The sequence below is a fragment of the Diabrotica virgifera genome, chromosome 8 (genome assembly GCF_917563875.1).
Source record: "Diabrotica virgifera virgifera chromosome 8, PGI_DIABVI_V3a".
Classification (NCBI taxonomy): Eukaryota; Metazoa; Arthropoda; class Insecta; order Coleoptera; family Chrysomelidae; genus Diabrotica; species Diabrotica virgifera.
Window position 1 is genome coordinate 87,569,286 of NC_065450.1, and position 24,261 is coordinate 87,593,546.

At 34.2% G+C, this 24,261-nt stretch overlaps 1 protein-coding gene across 5 annotated transcripts in view; it reads right to left on the minus strand.

Annotated features, from left to right (window-relative positions):
* The window catches only part of LOC126890780 (sodium-coupled monocarboxylate transporter 1), a 315,978-nt gene that overhangs the window by 58,752 nt on the left and 232,965 nt on the right, over positions 1-24,261 (minus strand). For all 5 annotated transcript variants that reach the window (XM_050659968.1, XM_050659969.1, XM_050659972.1 and 2 more), the window contains exons 4-6: positions 24,009-24,074; positions 23,902-23,953; positions 4,081-4,148 (exon numbers count right to left, since the gene is read on the minus strand). In XM_050659968.1, the coding sequence (XP_050515925.1) occupies positions 4,081-4,148; positions 23,902-23,953; positions 24,009-24,074 (186 nt within the window). The remainder of the gene's footprint in view (positions 1-4,080; positions 4,149-23,901; positions 23,954-24,008; positions 24,075-24,261) is intronic.

Consider the following 24,261-nt stretch of genomic DNA (forward strand, 5'->3'; position numbering starts at 1 on the left):
GTATTCTTTTTTTTAATAATTTATTCTTTATAAAAAAACTTTAAGAACTATGTGTACCCGGTACTATAAAACTATTTGACATATCCATATGATACTTAGCAGAAAGTGTAGGTACTGTACACCCTACTAAATTATGTTAAATAATCGTTTCTGGTTAATATTACAGGCGTACGACAGGGGAAAGTGAATGGTTGACCCTTCCCAAATTCTACGCCACTGATGAAAGTGCTATTTTAGCATAATTTTTAGATTCGCCAATATTGTCTATGCAAATAACATATTCTTCATTAGTAACGATAAAGTCATTAGTTTTCGAGATATTTGAAGTTAAAAATGAAATGGCACACTTATTTTGATTAATGTATTATGATCCTTCGTTTTTAGCTTCAAATATCTCGAAAACTAATGGCTTTATCGTTACGAATGAGGAGTATGTTATTTACATATAAAGTATTGGAGAATCAAAAAATTTCATTAAAATAGAAATTCCTCCAGTAGCGTAGAATTTGGGAAGGGTCAAACATTCACGTTCCCCGTCGTACCGTACGCCTCTAGTAGTAGCCAGAAACGTTTGTTTAACATAATTTAGTAGGATGTACAGTACCAGCACCACTTACAAAATTTCGTCCCATGACTGTCAGAAAATATTCAAAAATAAATAAAATACAATTTTAACTTTGACACCCTGTATTTCGGTTACTATAAACTTTTGTACTAAGGTAAGTTAGCTTAAATCGACCTATTTTATCCTCAGGAATCTAATGTTAAGCTATGGCCCATTCTTTAACCAAACACCCTGTATATTTAATATACATGATATAGCCTTGCAAACATTATTCACGATAACGTTCCCGGTAAAGATGCCCTCTGGTACGAAAAAAATATTTAATTTTTGTTCGCAGTTCCGAAATGTCAGACGGTGGATCGGTCTGCCTTCTTAACCCTTATCCGGGAAAGGTGGGTCCAACAGGCCCGAGACGCCAATTCTTTTATCATAAACTGATACAAAAATTTTTATTGAGTTTCATGCATCACTGAATTTGTTTAGAAGTATGTTTACTTCAACATAGTCATGACCTATTCAAAATATTCATTATCATTTTTGAAATTATTGCGTCGAAAGAATTTTGTCACGTAAAGGGACAACACGTGCCCGTCGGACCCTATTTGTATTTATACCTTAAGTCTATATCTTTGTTACAGAAGTTAATCTGGCAGTCAGGCAATGTTTTCGTGGATTATCTAAAGGACTTTTATTATTCCGGAAATCCAATAATAAAGTCTAAACCTGTAACAAACAATGTAAACATCTCTTTGATGTGAACATCAAAGATATGCTTACAATAGGTGTTATATCTATTCTAAATGAATTTTAAAAAGTGATGATCATTGTTGGAATGCCATAATATTGTTAGGTAGGTACCTATACATACTTTGATTTAAATAATGCATCTGCTATCAATCGTTTGATATCGATATTAGTGTCGACAACTAAGCTCCTAAAATTAGATTAAATTACAGTGAAAGTAGATAGTGCGAATAAAATGTCCCGAAAACCATTTTCAGCTGCAGAACTGCAAGATATTGCTAATAATTTATGGGATTCCGATGATGAAGAATCTCCTGAAGTATTTGACATTAAAAGTGACTCTGAAATTCAAGATCATTTTTCGGAAGCAAGTGAAGAGGATGATCAGCAAGTAGTATTGAGTGATAATGAAAAAGAATGTGTAGCTACAAGTTCCCAGATTTCAGAGTGTGTAATTTTTGGAACTAAGGATGGAATTAACTGGAAGAGTCAACCACAACCGACAGGACGTATACGATCTTGCGACATAATAAAAAGCAAAACGCACAAAGTAATGTTAGCCCCTGGTCAAAGTGTAGATGATCCTGTTGATTCCTTTCGTTTGTTTGTGGACGAAAAAATTATAAACGAAATAGTGAAGTGTACAAATGAAGAAGCCGAAAAAGTCCTGGGGATAGAGAACTGGAAATATTGCGACTCTACAGAGCTATATGCCTTTATTGGACTAATACTAACTGCAGGCTGCAGGGCACCTGAGTGACAACATCCATAATGTAGATATACTTTGGAATAAGTCTTATGGACCTACTATATTTAAAGCTACCATGGGGTTAAAACGATTCAAAAATTTGCTAAGATTTGTTCGATTTGACGATAAGGATACGAGGTCTGAACGAAGGAGGAACGACAAATTAGCAGCAATACACGATGTGTGGAATCAAGTTAAACTAAACTTTCAGAAATACTATTTACCGGGAAAAAACATAACGGTAGATGAGCAACGTGTTACGTATCGAGGTAGGTGTCCTTTCAAGCAGTATTATATGCCTTCAAACCAGATAAGTATGGCATGAAAATATGGCAAATCCTTCAGGTAGATCGCACCCTCAAGGTAGACCGCATACTATAGTAACACATTTTATTAATCTAGACAATTTAAATTTAACTTTAGTAAAAAATAAAAAATGAATATTAGAAATATATGGGTAAATATGAATAGTATATTCACGAACAGTGGTGGGCCCAACGGACCCGAGTTGCCCGGTTACGTAAGTAAAATGTGTTGCCTGGATAAGGGTTAATCATTCCCCATTTGTACGTATGAGGTGTGTGCGATGGGTATGGAAAATCACTGCCACGCGAAATAATTTTATCCCCAAAACGATCGGGCAGTATTCGAAGAGACTTTCTGGTCGTGTGACACGTTGCCCCGTTCTGCTAAAACCATTGTTTATTTTAAGCTTGGACCATCTTCGTTACCTTTTCCGTATGATATCGAAGATAGTACTCCACGATAAAAAAAATTTCTGCAAAGCTGAGAATCATCCTGAAGCTCCTAGCATAGGGCTTTTCATCGATTATCATTTGTTTCGAGCTTCTGTCATATTTTGTATAATCTGTGTATATTAATATACACGGATTATACGACATATGACAGAAGCTCGAAACAAATGACTGTGAATGAAAAGCCCTATTAACACGACATTCACATACGTTATGTTATGACGACTCCGACGTTCGGAAACCATTCAGTACGTTTCAGTCACAACACATACAAGTTTGGGACATCTTGGATTAGTGACCCTAATATGTCTGTGTAGATTTTGGCATTGGATCCGACCATCACTTGTAACACCGTTGCCGTATCCTCTATTATTTCATACTATCACGTTACAATTTTTTGTGATATTATACATGACCGGAACACCCTCAAAAAAGCGCTTAGTTTTCGAGATACTGACCACGGAGTGGTGAATGGCTAATTTTATTCATACTTTATATTTTCGAGGGTGCTGAAAACGCAAATTTTTAATTTTATGTGGGGGAACATTGTCAAAATCGCAATTTTAACCTAAAATAAAAAAAATAAATCACGTTTTTTGCGTTTACCTCGCTACAACTCTGTTCCATTTTAATATTTTTCTCTGAAATTTTTACAGTATATAGCTCTAACATTTCTGAAGACAAAGGTACCTGCTTCAAGATTTTATTCTTATCATGATAAAGGTTATGAATTTTTCAAAGAAAATGGTGCGGATTTGTGCATTGCAAAGTTTAATCGCAAAAGTTGTGTGACGAAATTTCAAATCTAGCTTCTTAATCACGTTTATTTGAAAATAGAGAGCACAAGGAAGTTTTCTGGTAAGTTTTAGATCAAAATGTTTTATAGAAAAAAAATAGTGCAACTTTTAATGTCGACATTAGAAATCCCCAATATAACGCTTATTTTGTGAGGGACAGACCATCTAGGTCTAATTTCTCACCTTTAGTACTATCCTTGGATTATAAGCTTTCATTTCACACCTCATTTGTCATTCTACCTAGTATAATGACGGAGAAGTAATCGTTCTTATTCTATTATTCTTGTAGGTACATTTAACATTGATTGAAATTATGAAAGAAATGGCATGGCAACACTGTGACGCACAAACATAAGATTCAGCTGTGCGTTGCATAGGGTGCACTAATAACCAAGATGTCCCAAGTTTGAGAGATACGCATTTCAGTACTGCTTATTTTGCCGCATTCCGTACTACGTAATATGTACTTACCAAAAATGTATAAAATACACACACTACTGCTACTACGGTACCAATCAAATGAATATCTATTGCGGTAACTATAAAGAAATTAACAAAAAATAATGAATTAATAAAAATACATGCTAAAATAAAAAGGTAAAAATAATTCTACCCTGCTAGTTTCATTTTCTAATTCCCTATACCTATTAATAATACTGTAGCTTATTTACGTGTTCTTGCTTTAGTGTCCAGCTTTCAAGTCCATCGAAAATACGTAAAATCTCAGAACTCTTACTCTCAGTTCTAATCTAAGGTCTTTATTACAAAGAATTATGAGTTTAGAACTTATGAACTAGGCGTCTTATGGATATGTAGAATATTGGGACAGATGTTATGAGATTAATTTTTTTTCAATTTTTTTTTTCAAATTCCAAAATCGAAAAAATTTTAAATCGATTTTTATAGAAAACGGTGTGTCCTACCGACTTAAAGCAAGTGTACCTTTTAGTACTAGAATACCTCACAATTTAATAATCCAGTGTCAAAAATGCTTAAAAGTTAAAGACAAAAAAGTTATGCGATAAAATATCCGTTGCCCTACCCAAAACGGATATGACCGGTACTAGAAATTCCCAACGGATGGAATCGATTCAGTTCTGGAAAGTAAATATGCATACCAATTTTCGTTTTTCTAAATAGAATCGTTCTGGAGGTATTTGTATGTAAGAAAAACTAATTACATGACGCCATCTTCAAAGAGCTCTAGCTCAGGGGTTCTCAATCTGTGGTACATGTACCACTGATGGTACATTTCATTAGGTGCGGTGGTACACAAAACGCGAAACCACAGCCAAAATCCAGCATATTTGTAGTTAATTAAATTACTAAATTATTTACCTCCATAGATACCTCAGTTAGGTGGTACCAAAAATAATTATAAGCATTTTGGTGGTACATGGCTCAAAAACATTGAAAACCACTGCTCTAGCCATCTTCAAATAGCTCTAGCTTCTTTAGGAAGCATTTTCGGACTAGGTGAATTGGGTTAAATTGTCTTAAAATTATCTGAGAAATCTCCTGTTTCGTTTGTCGGTAGAGTTTCTGGACACCCTGTATAAGCATGCGAACTAAATGTAAGGCGAAGGGAAAAGTATTAGCTAAGCGATGTTACAGAGGTTACCTCTAAAGGATTCTAGACTAACAATATTTTGTCCCAACTTGTGGGAATAAAATGGACATAAAGACAAAAAGAGATGGCTCAGAAATGAATGACTCTTCTAGCTCTACAAATAAATATATAAGGAGTGAGGAGGTGACTCCTATCGAGGACTCTATCTGTGTCTCAAATAGGTGTTAATGGTTCCACAGAGTGTAAGAAAAAGGTAGGTCATAAATTAAGTCGCATATTCTGGAACCAAAAATAGTTCCATTGATACTAACTGGTACAAATGTGCACCAAGCAATTGAAAGCGAATAAGAGAGTTGAAGAAAAGGAGCTAAGAAGAGGTAAAGAGCTTTGATGACGAATACTTTTGTTATTTGATTTGTGTGGGAAGTAGATTGGCAGTGTTCCAGGTGAGGGTTGGATTCAATGCAATATTTGCAAACAAGAGTTCCATGAAAAATGTATTTCAAACGAGGGTTGCAATTATTTTGTTTGTAAAAATTGTGATTCGAAAAGTTAAATTGAGTCTGATTAAAATAATATTAGGATACAAAAAAATCTTACCTAAATAATTTAACTAACATATAATTATGTTATAATAATTAAACAATGTTGGACGAAGACCAATTATTATTTGTATTGACTGATTGACAATACTGTAGTCTAAGATCCGAATACGAGTCTTATAGGTCGATCTGTACCCATCTGCTTGCCGGATGAAACATTTTTTTTTTATTAAATTTCATACATAGATAAATATTTCTAGCATGGATTGCCTATCAAAATCTATCCTTAAGGGATGGCGTAGGGGTTGAAATTGATATTTCAAGCACATTCATTTTTGCAAGTACGGTAGAATTATTTTATTTTTAAATTAAATAGGCATATTCAGTACAATTAATAGATTATTCAAGAAAAAATTCAAGGAAAAATATTGAAAAATAAGCTAACGGTGGCAAATTTTTGAAGACACCTCAAAATATAATGAATTTTGCGGTGGACATCAGAACTCATCATTAGATCATGATAAACAAAAAATTCAAACAGATTTTTTAGCTTATGAGTTTTTCGAGGTAAAGCTGTCGAGTTTTTAGTTTTATCGACTTTTGACTTTTTGATATCAGTCAGAAGTCAAAACAACGAATTTTTTGCAAAAAAGGATAAAAATCGACATATTTATTATTTTTAAACAAAAAATAAGCAGAAACAAAAAATACCTCTACAGCGAATTATGGTGCAATAACCCCAGAGGTCAGCGATCGCAATCAGCAGTTTTACCTTTTATATTCAGCATTTTGATTTTATATAAAAGTAATATCATTGTAATTAATTTCAGTTATTTTCGATCAATTAAAAGTGAAGTATATTTGTAAAAGTTAATAAAGGGTCTTTTTAAAAAGTACCTTAGTGAGTTTAAACCTTTGAGTGGCACAGTGCAGTAAGATAAGTGGGAGAGTCCTTTAGTGATCCTCGTCGTTTTTAAACGTTTACCCGCTACGAACCAACTTCCAGGGAAAACCACAGCCGTTCAACCCCAGAAGTCTACGGAAGACCAGTGTCAAAGTGTAAAAATCCATTTATATGCCGAAAGACGATAAGAAGAAAGCAGAAAAGAAGTCAGTTCCTTCGAGAAGAAATGCACCAAAGCATAATCTTCTATCTGTAAGCAAATTTAATATTTTTTCTAATCCTAATTTAATTGCTTCACAAATTTCATCGCTTAAAATTAGTAATTCTCTTGCAACTATCAGTGAATCGATTGTCGAACATGGTGCTGCTTCTATTTCGCAAAATAACTCAGTTGCTCAATTTAGTTTAAAAGCTAACGATAACTCTTCAAATAATACTCCAATAAGCTTAGATATACTGTCTATAATTATTACTCCTGCTCCCGCTAGTCAATTAGATATTATGGCCGTGGCACCCGCTCCCGCTCTTGTTTTTGATGTCAATAAACATCTATCTGTCGTACCTGATTACGATGGAAACCCTAACGAACTGCATAACTTCATTGAAGTTACTACAATGGTTCTTGATCATTTCTGGGATCGTGCTAATCCCGAAAGCTTTCAAAATCACATGTTGACTCGAGGCGTAATGAATAAAATTAAAGGACGTGCTCGAGAAGTCATTTCTGTATATGGGTGTAAAGACTGGAACACAATAAGGACCACGCTAATACAAAATTTTGCCGACCAACGCAATGAAAATTCGCTCACACGAGATATAGTAAACTTGAAGCAAGGGCCCAATGAGTCTCCCCAACAATTTCATGAAAAAGTAATGACACTTTTAAACACAATTTCAAATCATATCGAACTCCATAACGATAATGAAGCTGTAAAAGCAAGCAAAAAGACATTCTTTCAACAACAAGCCCTAACTACGTTCCTAGCAGGATTAAGGGAACCAATAGGATCAACCATACGATCAATGAGGCCTACAAGCCTTGCTGTCGCTCTCCGATTTATCCAAGAAGAGAACAATATCAGATACTTACAAAGAACCAATTTCTCATTGCCAAATAAAACTACTCACATACAACCCCAGAGACAGCCGCAGTTCGTAACAGCACCACAATGGCAACAACCCATGCCCAGGCCCCAGTTACACCAACCATTTTTTGGAAATAATCCAGGACCGTCACGACCACAACAGTCTACATTTAATCCAAGATGGCCAATACAACCCGCTCGATTCCAACCACAGAAACAACAAACCATAACAAATACACAACCTCCAAGACCTAACCCATGGGCAAGCAAACCACCGCAACAATACAAGCCAACACCGATGTCTGTAAGCACACGCCAAACAGGATTTAACAGAGGACAAAGCTTCAGAAATTTTAGACCACAGCCACAGCAACAATACGCTCCAAATATCATCGTAGAAGAGCTGTTTAATATTGAACAGCAAGACGAAAACGACACCAATGCCTACTATGGAGAACAGGCATATTACTACCCAAATCAGGACACATATTCGGAGGACTACCACGTAGAAGACTACCAGAATACCCAATACGAGGAGGAAGAAGATGTAAATTTTCCAAAACCCCAAGAGGAAAACGAAGAAACGTAGTCGAACTCAATTCTTATTCAGACAAAAAAGAACTTCCGTATATCAAAATCCAAAATCCCCCACTCAAACTTCTTCTTGATACAGGGGCAACCAAATCATTTCTTAACCCCGAAATTGCTTCCAAATTTTATAAAAATTTCATCAAGCACGAACCGTTTGTAGTCAGTTCAATATTTCAAAACCATTCACAAGAATATTGTGCCGAAATTCCCATCTTCCCTGAATTTAATTCTAATATTAATCTAAAATTTTACCTTTTTAAATTTCATAAAACATTTGATGGTCTTATAGGCCTTGATAACTTAAAACTTCTACAAGCACACTTAATTTCCCAGCATCCACACTAACTACGGCACATTCAGTTCTCCCTATCTTTTATTATGAAACCAATAAGACACAGTTTTATACAATTCAATTAGAACCCAGAAAAATCACACATGTACGACTTTCAGTGAAACAAACAAAAGGCACCATACTTATACCGAAACAAGAAATACATGGGGCGATTTTAAGAGAAACTCTCAGCGAAGCCTGCAATCAACTAGCCTGGACCGAAATGATCAACAACACCGATGAACCTATTCAAGTAGCACTCACCGATCCTGTTAAAAGCAATCCAATAGATCTTAATGAATATCATCTGTACACTTCGGACATCATTCCTATGGAAACAGAAACACTAATAGACATTGATCCCCTCATCAGAACAGATCATCTAAATCCAGAAGAGGAGATGCATATCAGACGTTTATGCAGAAAATTTGCAGACATATTCCATAATCCTGATGAGACTTTAACATTTACAAATCAAATAAAACACCATATAAGAACAACAGATGAAGTCCCAGTTTTCACAAAATCATATCGATATCCACATGTTCATCGAGAAGAAGTTAACAAGCAGATAACATCAATGCTGGACCAAGGCATCATCAGACCAAGTCAGTCGCCCTGGTCGTCGCCAATCTGGGTCGTGGCGAAGAAACCAGACGCCTCAGGAAAAATCAAATGGAGAATCGTAGTCGATTACAGGAAGTTGAATGAGAAGACTATAGACGATAGATACCCAATCCCGAATATCACGGACATCCTCGATAAACTAGGACGCTGTCAATATTTTTTTACGCTTGATCTAGCCAGTGGATTTCACCAGATAGAAATGGCAGAGGAAGATATACAGAAAACAGCATTTAACGTTGAAAATGGCCACTACGAATATCTCAGAATGCCTTTTGGATTGAAGAATGCACCAGCTACATTCCAGAGGATAATGGACAACGTGCTTAAAGGATTTGTAGGAGACATCTGCTTAGTATATATGGATGACATTATCGTATACTCAACCTCACTCCAGGAACACATGGCCAACCTTAAGAAAATCTTCGAGAGACTACGAGAAACAAAGTTCAAGATACAGATAGATAAATGCGAATTTCTGAAAAAAGAAGTCGAATTTTTGGGTCATGTCGTAACTCCCGAAGGAATAAAGCCAAATCCAAGCAAAATTAAAGCCATCATAGACTATCCCATACCAAGGACAGCAAAAGAGATTAGAGGATTTCTCGGACTACTTGGCTATTACAGGAAGTTCATCAAGGATTTCGCAAAAATAACAAAGCCTCTCACCTCATGTTTGAAGAAAGATGCCAAGATAGAACACACTGAACAATTCCTCAACTGTATCAAAATCTGCAAGAACCTGCTAACCAACGAACCACTTTTACAATACCCGGATTTTACGCAGCCTTTCAACCTCACCACAGATGCAAGCAACTTTGCTATAGGTGCTATCCTGTCACAGGGTCCTGTAGGACAAGATAAACCCATCGCATATGCATCACGAACACTGAACGAAACAGAGCTCAAATATTCCACTATTGAAAAGGAAATGCTTGCAATCGTATGGGCTACTAAATATTTTCGACCTTATTTATTTGGAAGAAAGTTCAAAATCCTCTCCGATCATCGACCACTTCAATGGCTGTTTTCTCTAAAAGATCCGAACTCAAAACTTGTTAGATGGAGGTTAAAACTTGAAGAATTTGACTACGAAGTCATATACAAAAAAGGAAAATTCAACACCAACGCTGATGCATTATCTCGTATTGAAATCCACACTAAAGAAATGAACACCGTTGATGAGCACATGGAAGAAATAATCAGCCTATTATCCAGAAAAGAAGATGACGACATATCCATGGTCAACCACCCAAGTTCAGTATGCGATCCAGACGAAGTAATTCCTATGGATGACTTAGAAGAAATTATTAAAGAAAAACAAACATCCGGCCTAACTGCAGAAGAAATGAAAGTAATAGATGAAATTCTTCAGGAACAAAATCAAAAAATTGAAAGTCGGCCAAGTTCTCTATATCAACAAGGCAACAATACAGATGGTACCCAGCATTCTACAGAAGAAAACCCAATACTCGGAATTACAATCAGCGAAAGACCATTGAACTGTTACAACAATCAAATCATATTCAAATTGGTAAACTACAATCCTGCAAAACCCATAACAGAACAGTGCTTCGTAACAAAGAAAAGAATGCACGTCCAACTCGACAAAAGCGACCTGAAAAATGATATTTTCAACTTCTTCAAAAATTACGTTGACACAAAAAAGAAATACGCCATCCTATTCGAAACTGATGAACTCTACCAGACTTTCTGCAACATACTTCGTGAAACATTCAAGAACTCTGCATTTGATCTTGTCAAATGCAACAACCTCTTAGAAGATATAAACAGTACAGAGAGACAGAAAACCATCGTACAAGACTATCATCAAGGAAAAACAAACAGAGGAATTAACGAAACAGAAATTCAAATCAGAAAACACTATTATTGGCCAACGTTGAAAAAGGACATAGAAGAATATATTAATCTCTGCGATACTTGTCAAACAAACAAATACGACAGAAATCCCGAAAAACCGAAGTTTATGTTAACCCCAACACCAACGAAACCACTGGAAATTGTTCATGTAGACACATTCCAAGCAGCAGGACAAAAATTCCTTACCATCATCGACGCATTTTCAAAATACGGACAAGCATACCCAATAGAAGGATCAAACGCTATCAACATTTTAAACGCATTCCGTTATTCATCACACATCATGGACTACCACATATGATAATTTCGGACAGTGGAACCGAATTTAAAAATGGACTCGTTCAAGAATTCGTGGACACTCACAAGATTCTAATCCACTACACAACACCTGATAACCCGCAATCCAATGGAATGGTCGAGCGCTTTCACTCCACAATCATAGAGCATCTTCGAATATTAAAAGAAAAAAAGAAAACACTTAACATAAAAGACCAGATGCTTTACGCCATTATGGCATACAACAACTCTATCCACTCAGCTACCAAACAGAAGCCCATCAACGTTCTCAATGGTCACATAGATGCCCAAGATCCATTCGACATTGACATTAACAGAACACTTATAAATAATTACACACAGGAGCACAGATTGAAAACAAAAGAGATGTATAAAGAAATAAATAAGAAATTGCAAGAGAGCAAACAGAAAAATATTGAAAAATTGAACGAAAAATGACACTCACCTATAACATATAAACCAAGCACGAAAATCTACACTCGAAAAACAGTAAAACGAAACAAATTGCTCCCCAGATTTTCATCTAAACTAGTCAAAAATAACAATCCTGTTACTATTGATACCCAAGATACTACGGTGCACAAGAAGAACATTAAACATCAACCACCAATGAAAACTAACCCCAAAAATACTTTACAGATGTATCTCAGTAATAGCCCAAGAAGTGAAGATCCAGGACCTTCGAGACAATCCAGGGATCCTTCCTGTTAAGATCGGAGAAGCCAGAATCCAAACTAGCACTCACGATTTTATCCACTATTTCCAATTAGAACCAATAGCACAAGAAATCGAAACATTAGAATCTCAATATCAAACTACAACCATAGCTATAGAAAATGGACTCAGCCAACCGTACTTCGACAGTCTACAGAACTTCGACCAAACATTGCAATATCTCCTCAAAACAGCCCAAGAGAAACTCGACTCAATCTATCCAGCAACCAGAAATAAAAGAGGTCTTATCAATGGCTCAGGAAGTATTATAAAATCCATATCAGGAAACTTAGATCAAGAAGACGCAGTAAGATATGATGCTGCAATTCAGACCGACACTTGAACTTAATCAACAGAATATTATTAACAACATCAACAACCAATTAAGACTTAATAAGAAAATAATGAACAACTATAATGAGACAGTAACGTTGCTAACCCACAATCAAGAGATAATAGCAGCAGAAACCAACAGAATCAGAGCGGATTTAAACCAATTCGTCTTTGATTTCAACCACTACATGCAAGTTCGAAACGTTCTAGACCAGATGAATTTAGCCTTACAAACTATCATACAAATATTAGATGACTTACAGACAGCAATTACGTTTGCAAAAATCAAAACTCTTCACAATGGACTTATAAAACCAGATGAAATCAGATGGACCATCCAGAAGATGCTAGAACATCACCCAGCTTCTCAGCTACCATACCTCCAAGAAGAACCCAACCATTCTCTAGTCTTTATCTTACATTTCCCCATTCTTCATTCCAAAGTATTTACATATTTTCATTTATATTCACTTCCCACCATCAACAATACAATAATTATCCCACCTGGGCCATATTTAGTTTCTAATTCGGAACTTTTCCAATACATGGACCTACCATGCAGAAAAAGCGAACCGAAGAAATTCATCTGTCCAGAGAAGTTCCCACAAGAAAATACAGAAACCGATGACTGCATAAATCAAATCCTAAAATTATCCAACGACGCCGCTCAATGTCAAAACGTGCCGATCACAATTAGCACAACAATTATCCAAAAATTATCTGAAGCCCACTATATTGCTGTTTTTCCAAAAGCTACTAAAATTTCCACCCACTGTTCTACTTCCAAAATTGAAGTACTAGAAGGAACATTCCTGATAGAACTACCCCCAGGATGCGAGTTCAGAACCAACAACGAAGTTTACATAAACTCCAAAGCAGCAGTAAAAGAAGAACCTTTAACCCTGCCAAAGATCAAAATTAAATTCCAAGACGAAGATCCAACAGTGAAGCCTCTAAAGTTAGACAGAATCCAGTTAGATGAACTGCATAAACTCTCAACCGAAGAAGAAAGACTCCAACCCGTGTCCCTAACAACAATGGACCATTCTCATCTGTGGACACCACCAATATATTTCTTGGTAATTGCCCTTATCATTCTCCTGGTTTACAAATTACGAGAGTTATGGAAAAAGAAGAAAATGGAAGAAGACGAAAAAGAAGAGGATGCAGCCGATCCGGAACCAACGCCTTCAGTTTTGTTCATCCCTCACAAAACTTCTCAAGGGGATGGAGAAATTATGGTGCAATAACCCCAGAGGTCAGCGATCGCAATCAGCAGTTTTACCTTTTATATTCAGCATTTTGATTTTATATAAAAGTAATATCATTGTAATTAATTTCAGTTATTTTCGATCAATTAAAAGTGAAGTATATTTGTAAAAGTTAATAAAGGGTCTTTTTAAAAAGTACCTTAGTGAGTTTAAACCTTTAAGTAGCGTTTCCTCAAGGAATGTCTAAAGAAAATATAAACAAAATTTCAGGTGGGTCGGTTAAGTAGTTTTTGAGTTACAATGTCTACAGCCTTTGAAAAAAGCAGTTTTAAGGAAAAAACGTTTAACGTATTGTCACTTTTATTTTTAATTTCATTTTTGTCTGTCAAATCGTAAAATGATGCATACCGGAATATCTTTTTGAATCACGGAGTAATTTACAAAAGAAAATGAGAACAGCTGTTGACCGTTGTTCACTACGTTCAAGCGTGTTGGCGCGAACCTGCTGAGAAGCAAGTCGAAGGTAGGGATACACAACACTATCTCACTACGTCCCTACCTTCGGCTCGCTTTGCAGCAAGTTCGCGCCAGCGCACTTGAGCGTACTGAGAAACGATCAATAGCTGTTCTCATTTTCGTTTGTAAATTACTCCGCGATTCAAGAACATATTCAGGTGTCCATCACTTTACGATTTGACAGACAAAAAAAAGTTGAAAATAAAAGTTGGCAATACTTTAAACGCGTTTTTCTCAGAACTGCTTTTTTCAAGCAACTGCAATTTACATTGTAACTCAAATCTACTTGACCAACCCACCTGGAATTTTCCATATATTTTCTTTAGACATTCCTTGAGGTAACGCTGTTAGTATGATATAGTTAGACCCAAACCCAGACATCCAAAGTGAAAGTTATCCTCCACCACCAAATTGTTCTATATGGTCCACATAATATTCAGAAAAAAGTCACACCATTTTGAGCGTCGGGTTTGGGGGGGGGGGGGGGGGGGGGGGGGAGAAATCTGCAAATTCGTAGTTTTTTACGTTTTTCGACAATATTTCTAAAACTCAGCGGTTTAGCATGAACAACCCTCTACACAAAATTGTTCTACATTAAATTTGAAATAAAAAAGCCCTAGGCATATGCCTTCTAAAATGAACGGTTCCAAAGTTACGGAGGTAGAATAGTATAATTGGTCCAAAAAAAGGCCTAACCCAGACATCCAAAGTAAAAGTTTTCCTTCAACACCAAATTGTTCTATATGGTCCACATATTGTTCAGTAAAAAGTTACACCATTTTGAGCGTCCGGTTTGGGGGCAAGATGGGGGAGAAGTCGGTAAATTAGTAGTATTTTTAAGTTTTTCGTCAATATTTCTAAAACTATGCTTTAACGTAAGGAATGTTCTATAGAAAAATGTTCTACATAAAATTTAAAACAAACAAGGTTCTATACATAATTGTTATAAAATTAACGGTTCCAGAGTTACGGAGGGTGAAAAGTGGAGGTTTTCGATACTTTTTATATTTACCGATTTCTCCCCCCCTCTCCCCCCCCCCCCAAACCCGACGCTCAAAATGGTGTGACTTTTTTCTGAATTTTATGTGGACCATATAAAACAATTTGGTGTTGGAGGATAACTTTCACTTTGGATGTCTGGGTTTTTGGTATAGTTATATCATAAATATTGCCCATACAATATAAAAAGTATCGAAAACCTCGACATTTTCACCCTCCGTAACGTTGGAACCGTTGATTTTATAACAATTATGTATAGAACATTTTTTATTTTAAATTTCACGTAGAACATTTTTGTATATAACGTTGTTTACGCTAAAGCATAGTTTTAGAAATAATGACGAAAAACTTAAAAAAAAAACTACTAATTTACCGGCTTCTCTCCCATCTCCCTCCCAAACCGGACACTCGAAATGGTGTAACTTTTTACTGAACAATATGTGGACCATATATAACAATTTGGTGTTGAGGGAAAACTTTTACTTTGGATGTTTGGGTTAGGCCATTTTTTGGACCAGTTATACTATACTACCTCCGTAACTTTGGAACCATTCATTTTAGAAAGAATATGCATGGGGCCTTTTTTATTTCAAATTTAATGTAGAACAATTTTGTATAGAGGGTTGTTCATGCGAAACTGCATAGTTTTAGAAATATTGGCGAAAAACTTAAAAAACTACGAATTTACCGATTTCTCCCCCCTCTCCCCCCAAAACCCGACGCTCAAAATGGTGTGACTTTTTTCTGAACATTGTGTGGACCATATAGAATAATTTGGTGTTGAAGGATAACTTTCACTTTGGATGTCTGGGTTATGCCATCTTTTGGATCAACTATACTATACTATGTCGAGATATTTTTTGTTGTATGCTTATTTTTTGTTTAACAACAATAAATATGATGATTTTCGCCCTTTTTTGCAAAAAAAATTCGTTGGTTTGATTTTTGAGTGACATCAAAAAGTCAAAATTCGATAAAACTAAAAAAAACTCGACAACGTTACCTCGAAAAACTCATAAGCTAATAAAATATTTTTGAATTTTTTGTTTGCCACGATCCAATGATGAGTTCTGATGTCCACCGCAAAATTCATTGTTTTTTGAGGCGTCTTTAAAAATTTGCCACCATTGGCTTATTTTTCAATATGTTTCCTTGAATTTTTTCTTGAATAATCTATGAATTGTACTGAATATGTCTATTTAATGGGTACAGAGCGACCTATATTCGGATCCCGTACTACGGTGTGACTCTATGAAACAAAAAATAGAGAAACAAGCAAGCAACACCAAACAAGCAAGCAGAGAAAAAATACATAAAAATATTTGTCACATTTTTAATATTCAATGCCATACCTATAATTTTAGTTTTTATAATTTTAGTTTTTAGTTTTTAATTGTAATTAGTTTTTTGGTTAAATACAAGAGTTTATGATTATACAGTCTATTGCTATTGTATCAAGTTGTCCAAATGTTATTTTTTCTTTACATACAAAAATATCTTTGTTTTTCTATTTAAAGTAAAAATATAGTAGTTATTTATGATATAAATGTTAAAAGTACACGTTTAAGGCACGCATGTGAAAGTTTGCAGAATAAGCGAAGCGGGTTCTGCAATTCACATGAGTGCCTTAAAAATGTACTTTTTAACACGCATGTCATACAATATTTTTTCTACAAACGTAATTGCAGGACAATATCTACAAAAACTTTTACTTGAACTTGACTGACATTCCATTTTTATATTTTTTTGACATTACATCAAAATTGCCTATACGGTCAATACGAACTGCAGTGCCTTAAAAATTTTAAAGCACTAGTCCCTTAAAGTAGCATTTTTAACGCTCGTATGGAGTGCTAAAAATTGCATTTTTAACACGGTTGTATGGGCCATTCCACGAACATACGCCTGTTTTGGATTACTTCGACAACGAATATTTTACTGTGCAACATAAGAAGTACGAAAGTAAATGGCGCTAATAATTATTCCAATAAACAATAATGTAATTTGCAATTTACTTTCGTTCTTCTTATTTTGCACAGTAAAATATTCGTTGTCGAAGTAATCCAAAACAGGCGTATGTTCGTGGAATAGGGAATAGAAAAAATTATTTATATTATTTAGTTATTTATATAAATTATTATTTTTATGTATAAATACACACACCAGCAAAATTAAAGGAACACCTTAAAAAGTGGACATGTTTGATGTCTCGAATTTTCTAAACCAGTTGTCCGATTTGAGTGATTTTTTTAGTATCTTATAGCCTTATTACTTAAAAAAATCGATGTAATTAAATTGTTATTAAATATCAGGTAGACATTTTATACCGGTTGTAACAATCATACTGTGTTTTTTCCTTAAAGTTCGGAACACCCTGTGGAATATTCTAGCATATATAAAATAAGTATTAAAATTAAAACTCAATTATAATCTTAGACTTTCTTAATATTTTCATTTTTGATTCGTTTGCTTATGTTGGATAATAAAAAAGTTAGGTACTTTAACAATTAGCCATGTTCTTCATCAATACTGGGTGTTTCTAAGTAAGTGCGACAAACTTTAAGGAGTAATTCTGTAGGAAAAATAATGACCGTTTGCTTTATAAACATATGTCTGCAAATGCTTCGTTTCCGACATACGGGATGTTGAATTTTTTCTTACAAACTGACGATTTATTTAATACTCTAAAACCGGTTGAGATATGCAAATGAAATTTGGTAGGTTTTAAGAAGTAGTTATTGCGCATTTTTTGGCATAGAATTAAGAATTCTATATTCACCATTGGCGTGAATACGGGTAATATGATCGGTCATAATACCCGTTTGCGCGCTAATGGTGAATATAAAATTCTTAATTGTATGTCAAAAAACACGCAATAACTACCTATTAAAACCTACCAAATTTCAATTGCATATCTCAACCGGTTTTGAAGCAATAAATAAATCGTCAGTTTGTAAGAAAAAATTCAGCATTCCGTATCTCGGAAACGAAGCATTTGCGGACATATGTTTATAAAGCAAACGGTGATTATTTTTTCACGCAGAATTACCCCTTAAAGTTTGTCGCACTTATTTAGAAACACCCTGTATTGATGAAGAACCTGGCTAGTTGTTAACAGAGCTAACTTTTTTATTATCCAACATAAGCAAATGAACCAAAAAATAAAATGTTAAGAAAGCCTACAATTGAGTTTTAATTCCAATATTTTATATATGCTAGAATATTTCGCAGGGTGTTCCGAACTGTAAGGAAAAACACAGTATAATTGTTACACCCGGTATAAAATGGCATTTGCCTGTCTAGCAACAATATTATTACACTGATATTCTTGAATAATAAGGCTATAACATGTTAATAAATCACTCAAATCGGACAACTGGTTTAGGAAATTCGAGACATCAAAAATTATCCATTTTTAAGGTATTCCTTTAATTTTGCCGGTGTGTGTATAATCCTGTATAATCTTTTATAAATGAATACTAATATTTATATGAAATTACCTACGTGACTAGAGCTTCCAGACCAAGGTCAAAAAACAAAACAAAAAAAAATATATTTGTATTATAAATAAATAAAATAATTTATATTTAAGATTGTTATAAGACTTAGTAATATTAACAAAGATTTGTTATAAGGCAAAATAAGTTGTTGTCTTGTTAGTAGTGTTGTTACATTGAGCCAGATTAATGGTGGTTGCTGTGACAACGGGTTATATATTTTTTTATTATTTACAATATGTCTGACTTTGTATTGTTGGATTAAAAATAAACTTTTTAATTTTATTTGACTAGATATTTGTATTATTTCTCAATAACCTACAACCTAAAACCATTTCGAAATTGAAGTTACATAATATATTTTATAGCCAACCGTCACTAAAGTCATTCATTATTGTACTTATTTGCCCTCATTTGCGGCAGTAAAGTAACACTTTATTGTACTGAAAGAAGAATTTTACTTTACCTGCCGCGATTTATCAAATTAACCGAGATTGAATGTAAGCGGTCGATGGCAGTAATCGAATGGCGAGAATTTGAGTGGACTTACAATTTATTTACTTTAATTATTATTAAAAATGTTGTACGCAATTTGCGATATTATCAGTAGTAATTGCACAAGAGCTCTAAAATTATCGAATTTTTTCCGAGTAACACTTTGACAGTTTTAATTTCGTGGAGTGAAATTATGTCAATGTGTCACCAGGGCAAAAATTCGATAATAATTTTAGAGATCGAGTGCGATTTGCTACGATTATTTCATGAATAAAACTGTTCAAAACCAAAATTGTATTGTAATTTATTTATGTAAGCACAAATTAGTACAATTAAACACACAGTTGTTATAAATATTTGACGGTTGAAAGTGATCACTTTTATAATTTTTAAAACATTAATTGTCATTAATGTCACTGAATGTATTTTTTCGTAGCAACGAAGGACATCTGACGTAATATAATTTTTATTTCTGTAGCTTTCTATTGGTCAGAATCTCCTACGAATGAAATAATTAAATTTATGTCAAAAAGTGAAATTCTGTAGTATTTTGTAATTATATTCATATAAAATAAACTAAAACTTTACCGATTTAGTAATTATTCAATATTGATAACTATCAATTAAAAATCGAAAGCGGCCATCTTGCAAGTTATCTGTCATCACTGTCATGAAATTATTATGACGTCTAAAATTTAAAAAGTTAATGTAAGTAACTGTTAAAACTAATATCAAATTATGTTGGCAAATATTATTTTATATCAATAAAACATATCTTAACCGATTGTCAAATATACCAGCAAACGAGAAGTAAACTCAACCTTCCCAGAGACATATCTGAGCTTATTAGAGACAATACAAATATCAACAATATCATACAGTTTTTAACGGAAATAGGAATAATAGTACATTGTTTACCGGGTAGGAAAAGCTTAACATTCCTGGACGACTGTGAAGATTGCTAAGTCGAGGCGCAAGCCGAGACTTAGCAACACAGAGTCCAGGAATGTGGCTTTTCCTACGAGGTAAACATACTATTTTTCCGCAAATCGTTTAAAATTCGACAGATATTGATTGATTAAAAAAAAACGCGATAATTTTATTCCCAAATAAATGGTGCTTTGAAATTCCTAATAAAATTACTTGGGTTACTATGGAAACGTATTGAGGTTGAATTGTCAAACTTGACGCTTATTTTAATTGCTGGTGTTCTCGAAAGTAAAATGATAAGTGATGATGAAATTTCCATTCCTGGGACTCCTCCAGAGCTGGTTGAGGCAGTGAATACTGCTTCATTAGAATTATTGCCAAAGAAATCAAGAGAAAAGTACGAAAATGCATACAGACGTTTTATGGATTATCGCATGAGTAAAAATACGAGTTCTTTCTCAGAAAATGTTGTAATGGCATACTTCCTAGACCTTTGTTTAAAGATGAAATCTTCAACATTATGGGCCAATTATTCAATGCTGAAGTCAACCCTTGCACTTAAACACAATGTAGATATATCTACATACTCAAAACTTCGTTCTTTATTGAAACGGCAAGCTCAAGGTTATAGGGCAAAGAAATCTAAGATTTTAACGAAGGAAGAAATTGAAAAATTTATCCAGGAAGCTCCAGATAAAGAAAATTTAATGATTAAGGTAATTTACAAGGTTTTAATAGCAATGTGTTTTCTATCATTTATGTAGAACACTAACAACTGTACGGAAATATCATTTCCTTACAGTAAGGAAATGACATTTCCTTACAGTAAGGAAGTCCTGACTTTTTCTTCAAGAAATTTTGACAGGAATGTCAAAATTTCCTGGCGATTTGCGGAAAAAGACATTTAATTGTATCACAAATTTTTCAGGTATACTTTTTGTTAGTATGTATTTACTTAATATTACAATCCCTTTTTATTTTTAATATGTATTTTCCATTGTTGTCGTTTATAACCCCAGTGGTACGGACGACATTATATTTAAAAAATAAATGTTGGCGATAAAATTTTGTATGCACTACGTCAGTAAAGACTCCTTATCGAACTCGTCTGTTACTCGCCTCGCTCGCTACGCTATCTCTTCTCGTAATATCAGACTCGTTCGATAAAGAGTCACTTTATTGACTTGGTACATAAATAACTATTACCTCTTTACCTCTTGGCTGTCGTTTAATTTACTGTGTTATATTTTATATTTTGAAATAGTAGACAGGGGTTGTACACTCTAATTCGAACGAAGAATAAAAAACCGCTAAACGCCGTAAAAAGGAGTGGTGCGCACAATATTCTAGCTACAAAAGAGCTGATATTAATATTACGTGGCGCAAAAATGTATTTTCATTTTGATGAAAAATAAAATAATTATAGTTTTATTTTGTAAAATTTTTCCATAGTGTTTGCTAAATTTGAAGTAAACCGCGCCACAAAAGAGCATCAAGCTGCAAACTTTATCAAAAAATGTACTCGTGTGTGTGGCGTTTTACTTCAAATATAGCAAATTCTATGGAAAAATCTTACAAAATAAAACAATCATTTTATTTTCCATGAATATGAAATAACTAGCCATTTGTATAACAAGGAAGCAAAGTGCTACTTTTCCTCCCCTCCCGATAATGAAGTTTACCGTCCGACGCGTAGCGGAGGGCAGTAGGTAATCATTCAAGGGAGAAAAAGGCACGTTACTTTCATGTTATACATATTATGGTTTTTCCACCTCCCTCAATCAACAAGTCATTTTTTCATTTTTAAATCAAATTTTATTTATGTAACTAACAAATTTATTAGAGAACTACAATTAACAAGTAGGTACACAGTATAACTGTCAATTGCCAAATATAAGTTAAATTATTAATGTAAATATTGTTAAAACAAAATAACAATTTACTGTTTTTTACCATTCTTCAAAATACAGGGTGTTTTTTAAATAAACGTTAAAATGTATAGATACTTACGCAATAGAAAATAGATATTGTACAGGGCATCAATAAGTTATATTTAATCAATGAAATACCATGACGTCACTTCTACTTTTACTCCCTAAGCAGTAAATGTACTTTTTGTAAAAGAAATGTATACTTTGGATAGAGGAATGTGGAAAATACCTTTTTGGCGCCACGTAATATTCATATCAGATCTTTTCTAGCAGGAATATTATGTGCGCCACTCCTTTTGACGGCGTTTAGCGGTTTTTATTCTTGTATCAGGAGTTTTCAAAGTTTTTTATAAATTAAATGTATGAATTGAATGTACATAATGATTCTAGATTACATGATAAGTGTTATAAACGCCTTTGCCGCATTACCGCACTAATGGACTAGTGATAACGACACTAAACTTGTGATAGGGCAATACAAGTTCATATCCCAGCCATCCCATTATTTTTTTATTTTTTCAATATGATTCTTTGTGTCTATCGAAGATTTTTTTTCTATAAGGAATATATTGACAACATAATATATATATATATATATATATATATATATATATATATATATATATATATATATATATATATATATATATATATATATATATATATGAAATAAACGAAAGGATTTCTCTGGTGTACAGAAGAAATCCTTTCCGTAGCGGCCGTGACAATGTGAATTCAAAGTCTTGATAAAAGACTATGAAACGACAAAAGATACCTCTTTGTATCACAGATAGATTTGTCTACAAAGCCACGTTATTCGCTACGCATTCCTCAATAACGGAGAAACCGTGATAATATGAAAGAACGGCGATTGCATTTTATTACACTTCGACCACCACCGGTATTCTACACGACGTGTTTCGCAGGTTATGTCAACCGCTCGTCAGGAACACCTAGGTGAAGTGGTCGAAGAGGAATAAAATGCATGGGGCCTTCCTGGTAATAATAAAATACCAGACTTCAGTACACTAGGTACGACATCTATATGAAATAAACGAAAGGATTTCTCTGGTGTACAGAAGAAATCCTTTCCGTAGCGGCCGTGACAATGTGAAGTCAAAGTCTTGATAAAAGACTATGAAACGACAAAAGATACCTCTTTGTATCACAGATTTGTCTACAAAGCCACGTTATTCGCTACGCATTCCTCAATAACGGAGAAACCGTGAAACACCTAGGTGTTCCTGACGAGCGGTTGACATAACCTGCGAAACACGTCGTGTAGAATACCGGTGGTGGTCGAAGTGTAATAAAATGCAATCGCCGTTCTTTCATATTATCACGCGATCTAACCGTTTTTCCAATCGGAAATGGATTTGATCATACATAACTTAAAAACTAGAATTTTCCCAGATATGACGTATACATCGTTAGACGCGTCTGGATTTCTTCTACAAACGCTTAGTTATTGGCGTAATTCGTAGATGGAAATTTTGAGTAATTGTTGAAAAACAAAACTTTTAAAGTTCAATTTCCCAGTTTTTCGATTATACTGAGCCGTGTGTATGTCCGATCCTGACTACTTAGGCACCAATTGAAAGTTAATCTAAAGCGCTACCGATTTGGTCTATTCAAGATATTCAAGTTTTCTCTTTTTATATCATCTTCATCAAGTCACCTCCGCCACAATTATATAAATGATATCAAATAACACATCACTACATATTTAAAAGAAAAAAAATAGCAGAAACAACAAAAAAGATCATGCTAAGATATAAAGTAAACCAGCAATGTTAAGTAAAAGTGTACAAATGAACAACATTTTTTTTAAATTCTCTTACCTTGATTAAATGCTAACGAAGGAACATAAATAATGATTGGTAAAAACATCACCTAAAAGAAAATAATCAATAGTTTTAAGGTTATAATCTTAGTATCGAAAACTCACCTCATCTAAAATAAACAATACTGATGCCATTGTTCTAACAACTCTACTAAATCTAAGTTCGAGGTACTAAAAAGAAAGAAAAACGTTATTATCTTAAAATATGTACCTAAATATATTTAAAGTTGCAAACTTTCAAACCATCAATTATAGCAAAATATGTAAGGAAGATGGATGATGATAAGTGTGACTAGACGAAAACGAAACAGGGTCATTATTAGGAACTACTTCTTGTTTTGGCACCATAACTCTGGTA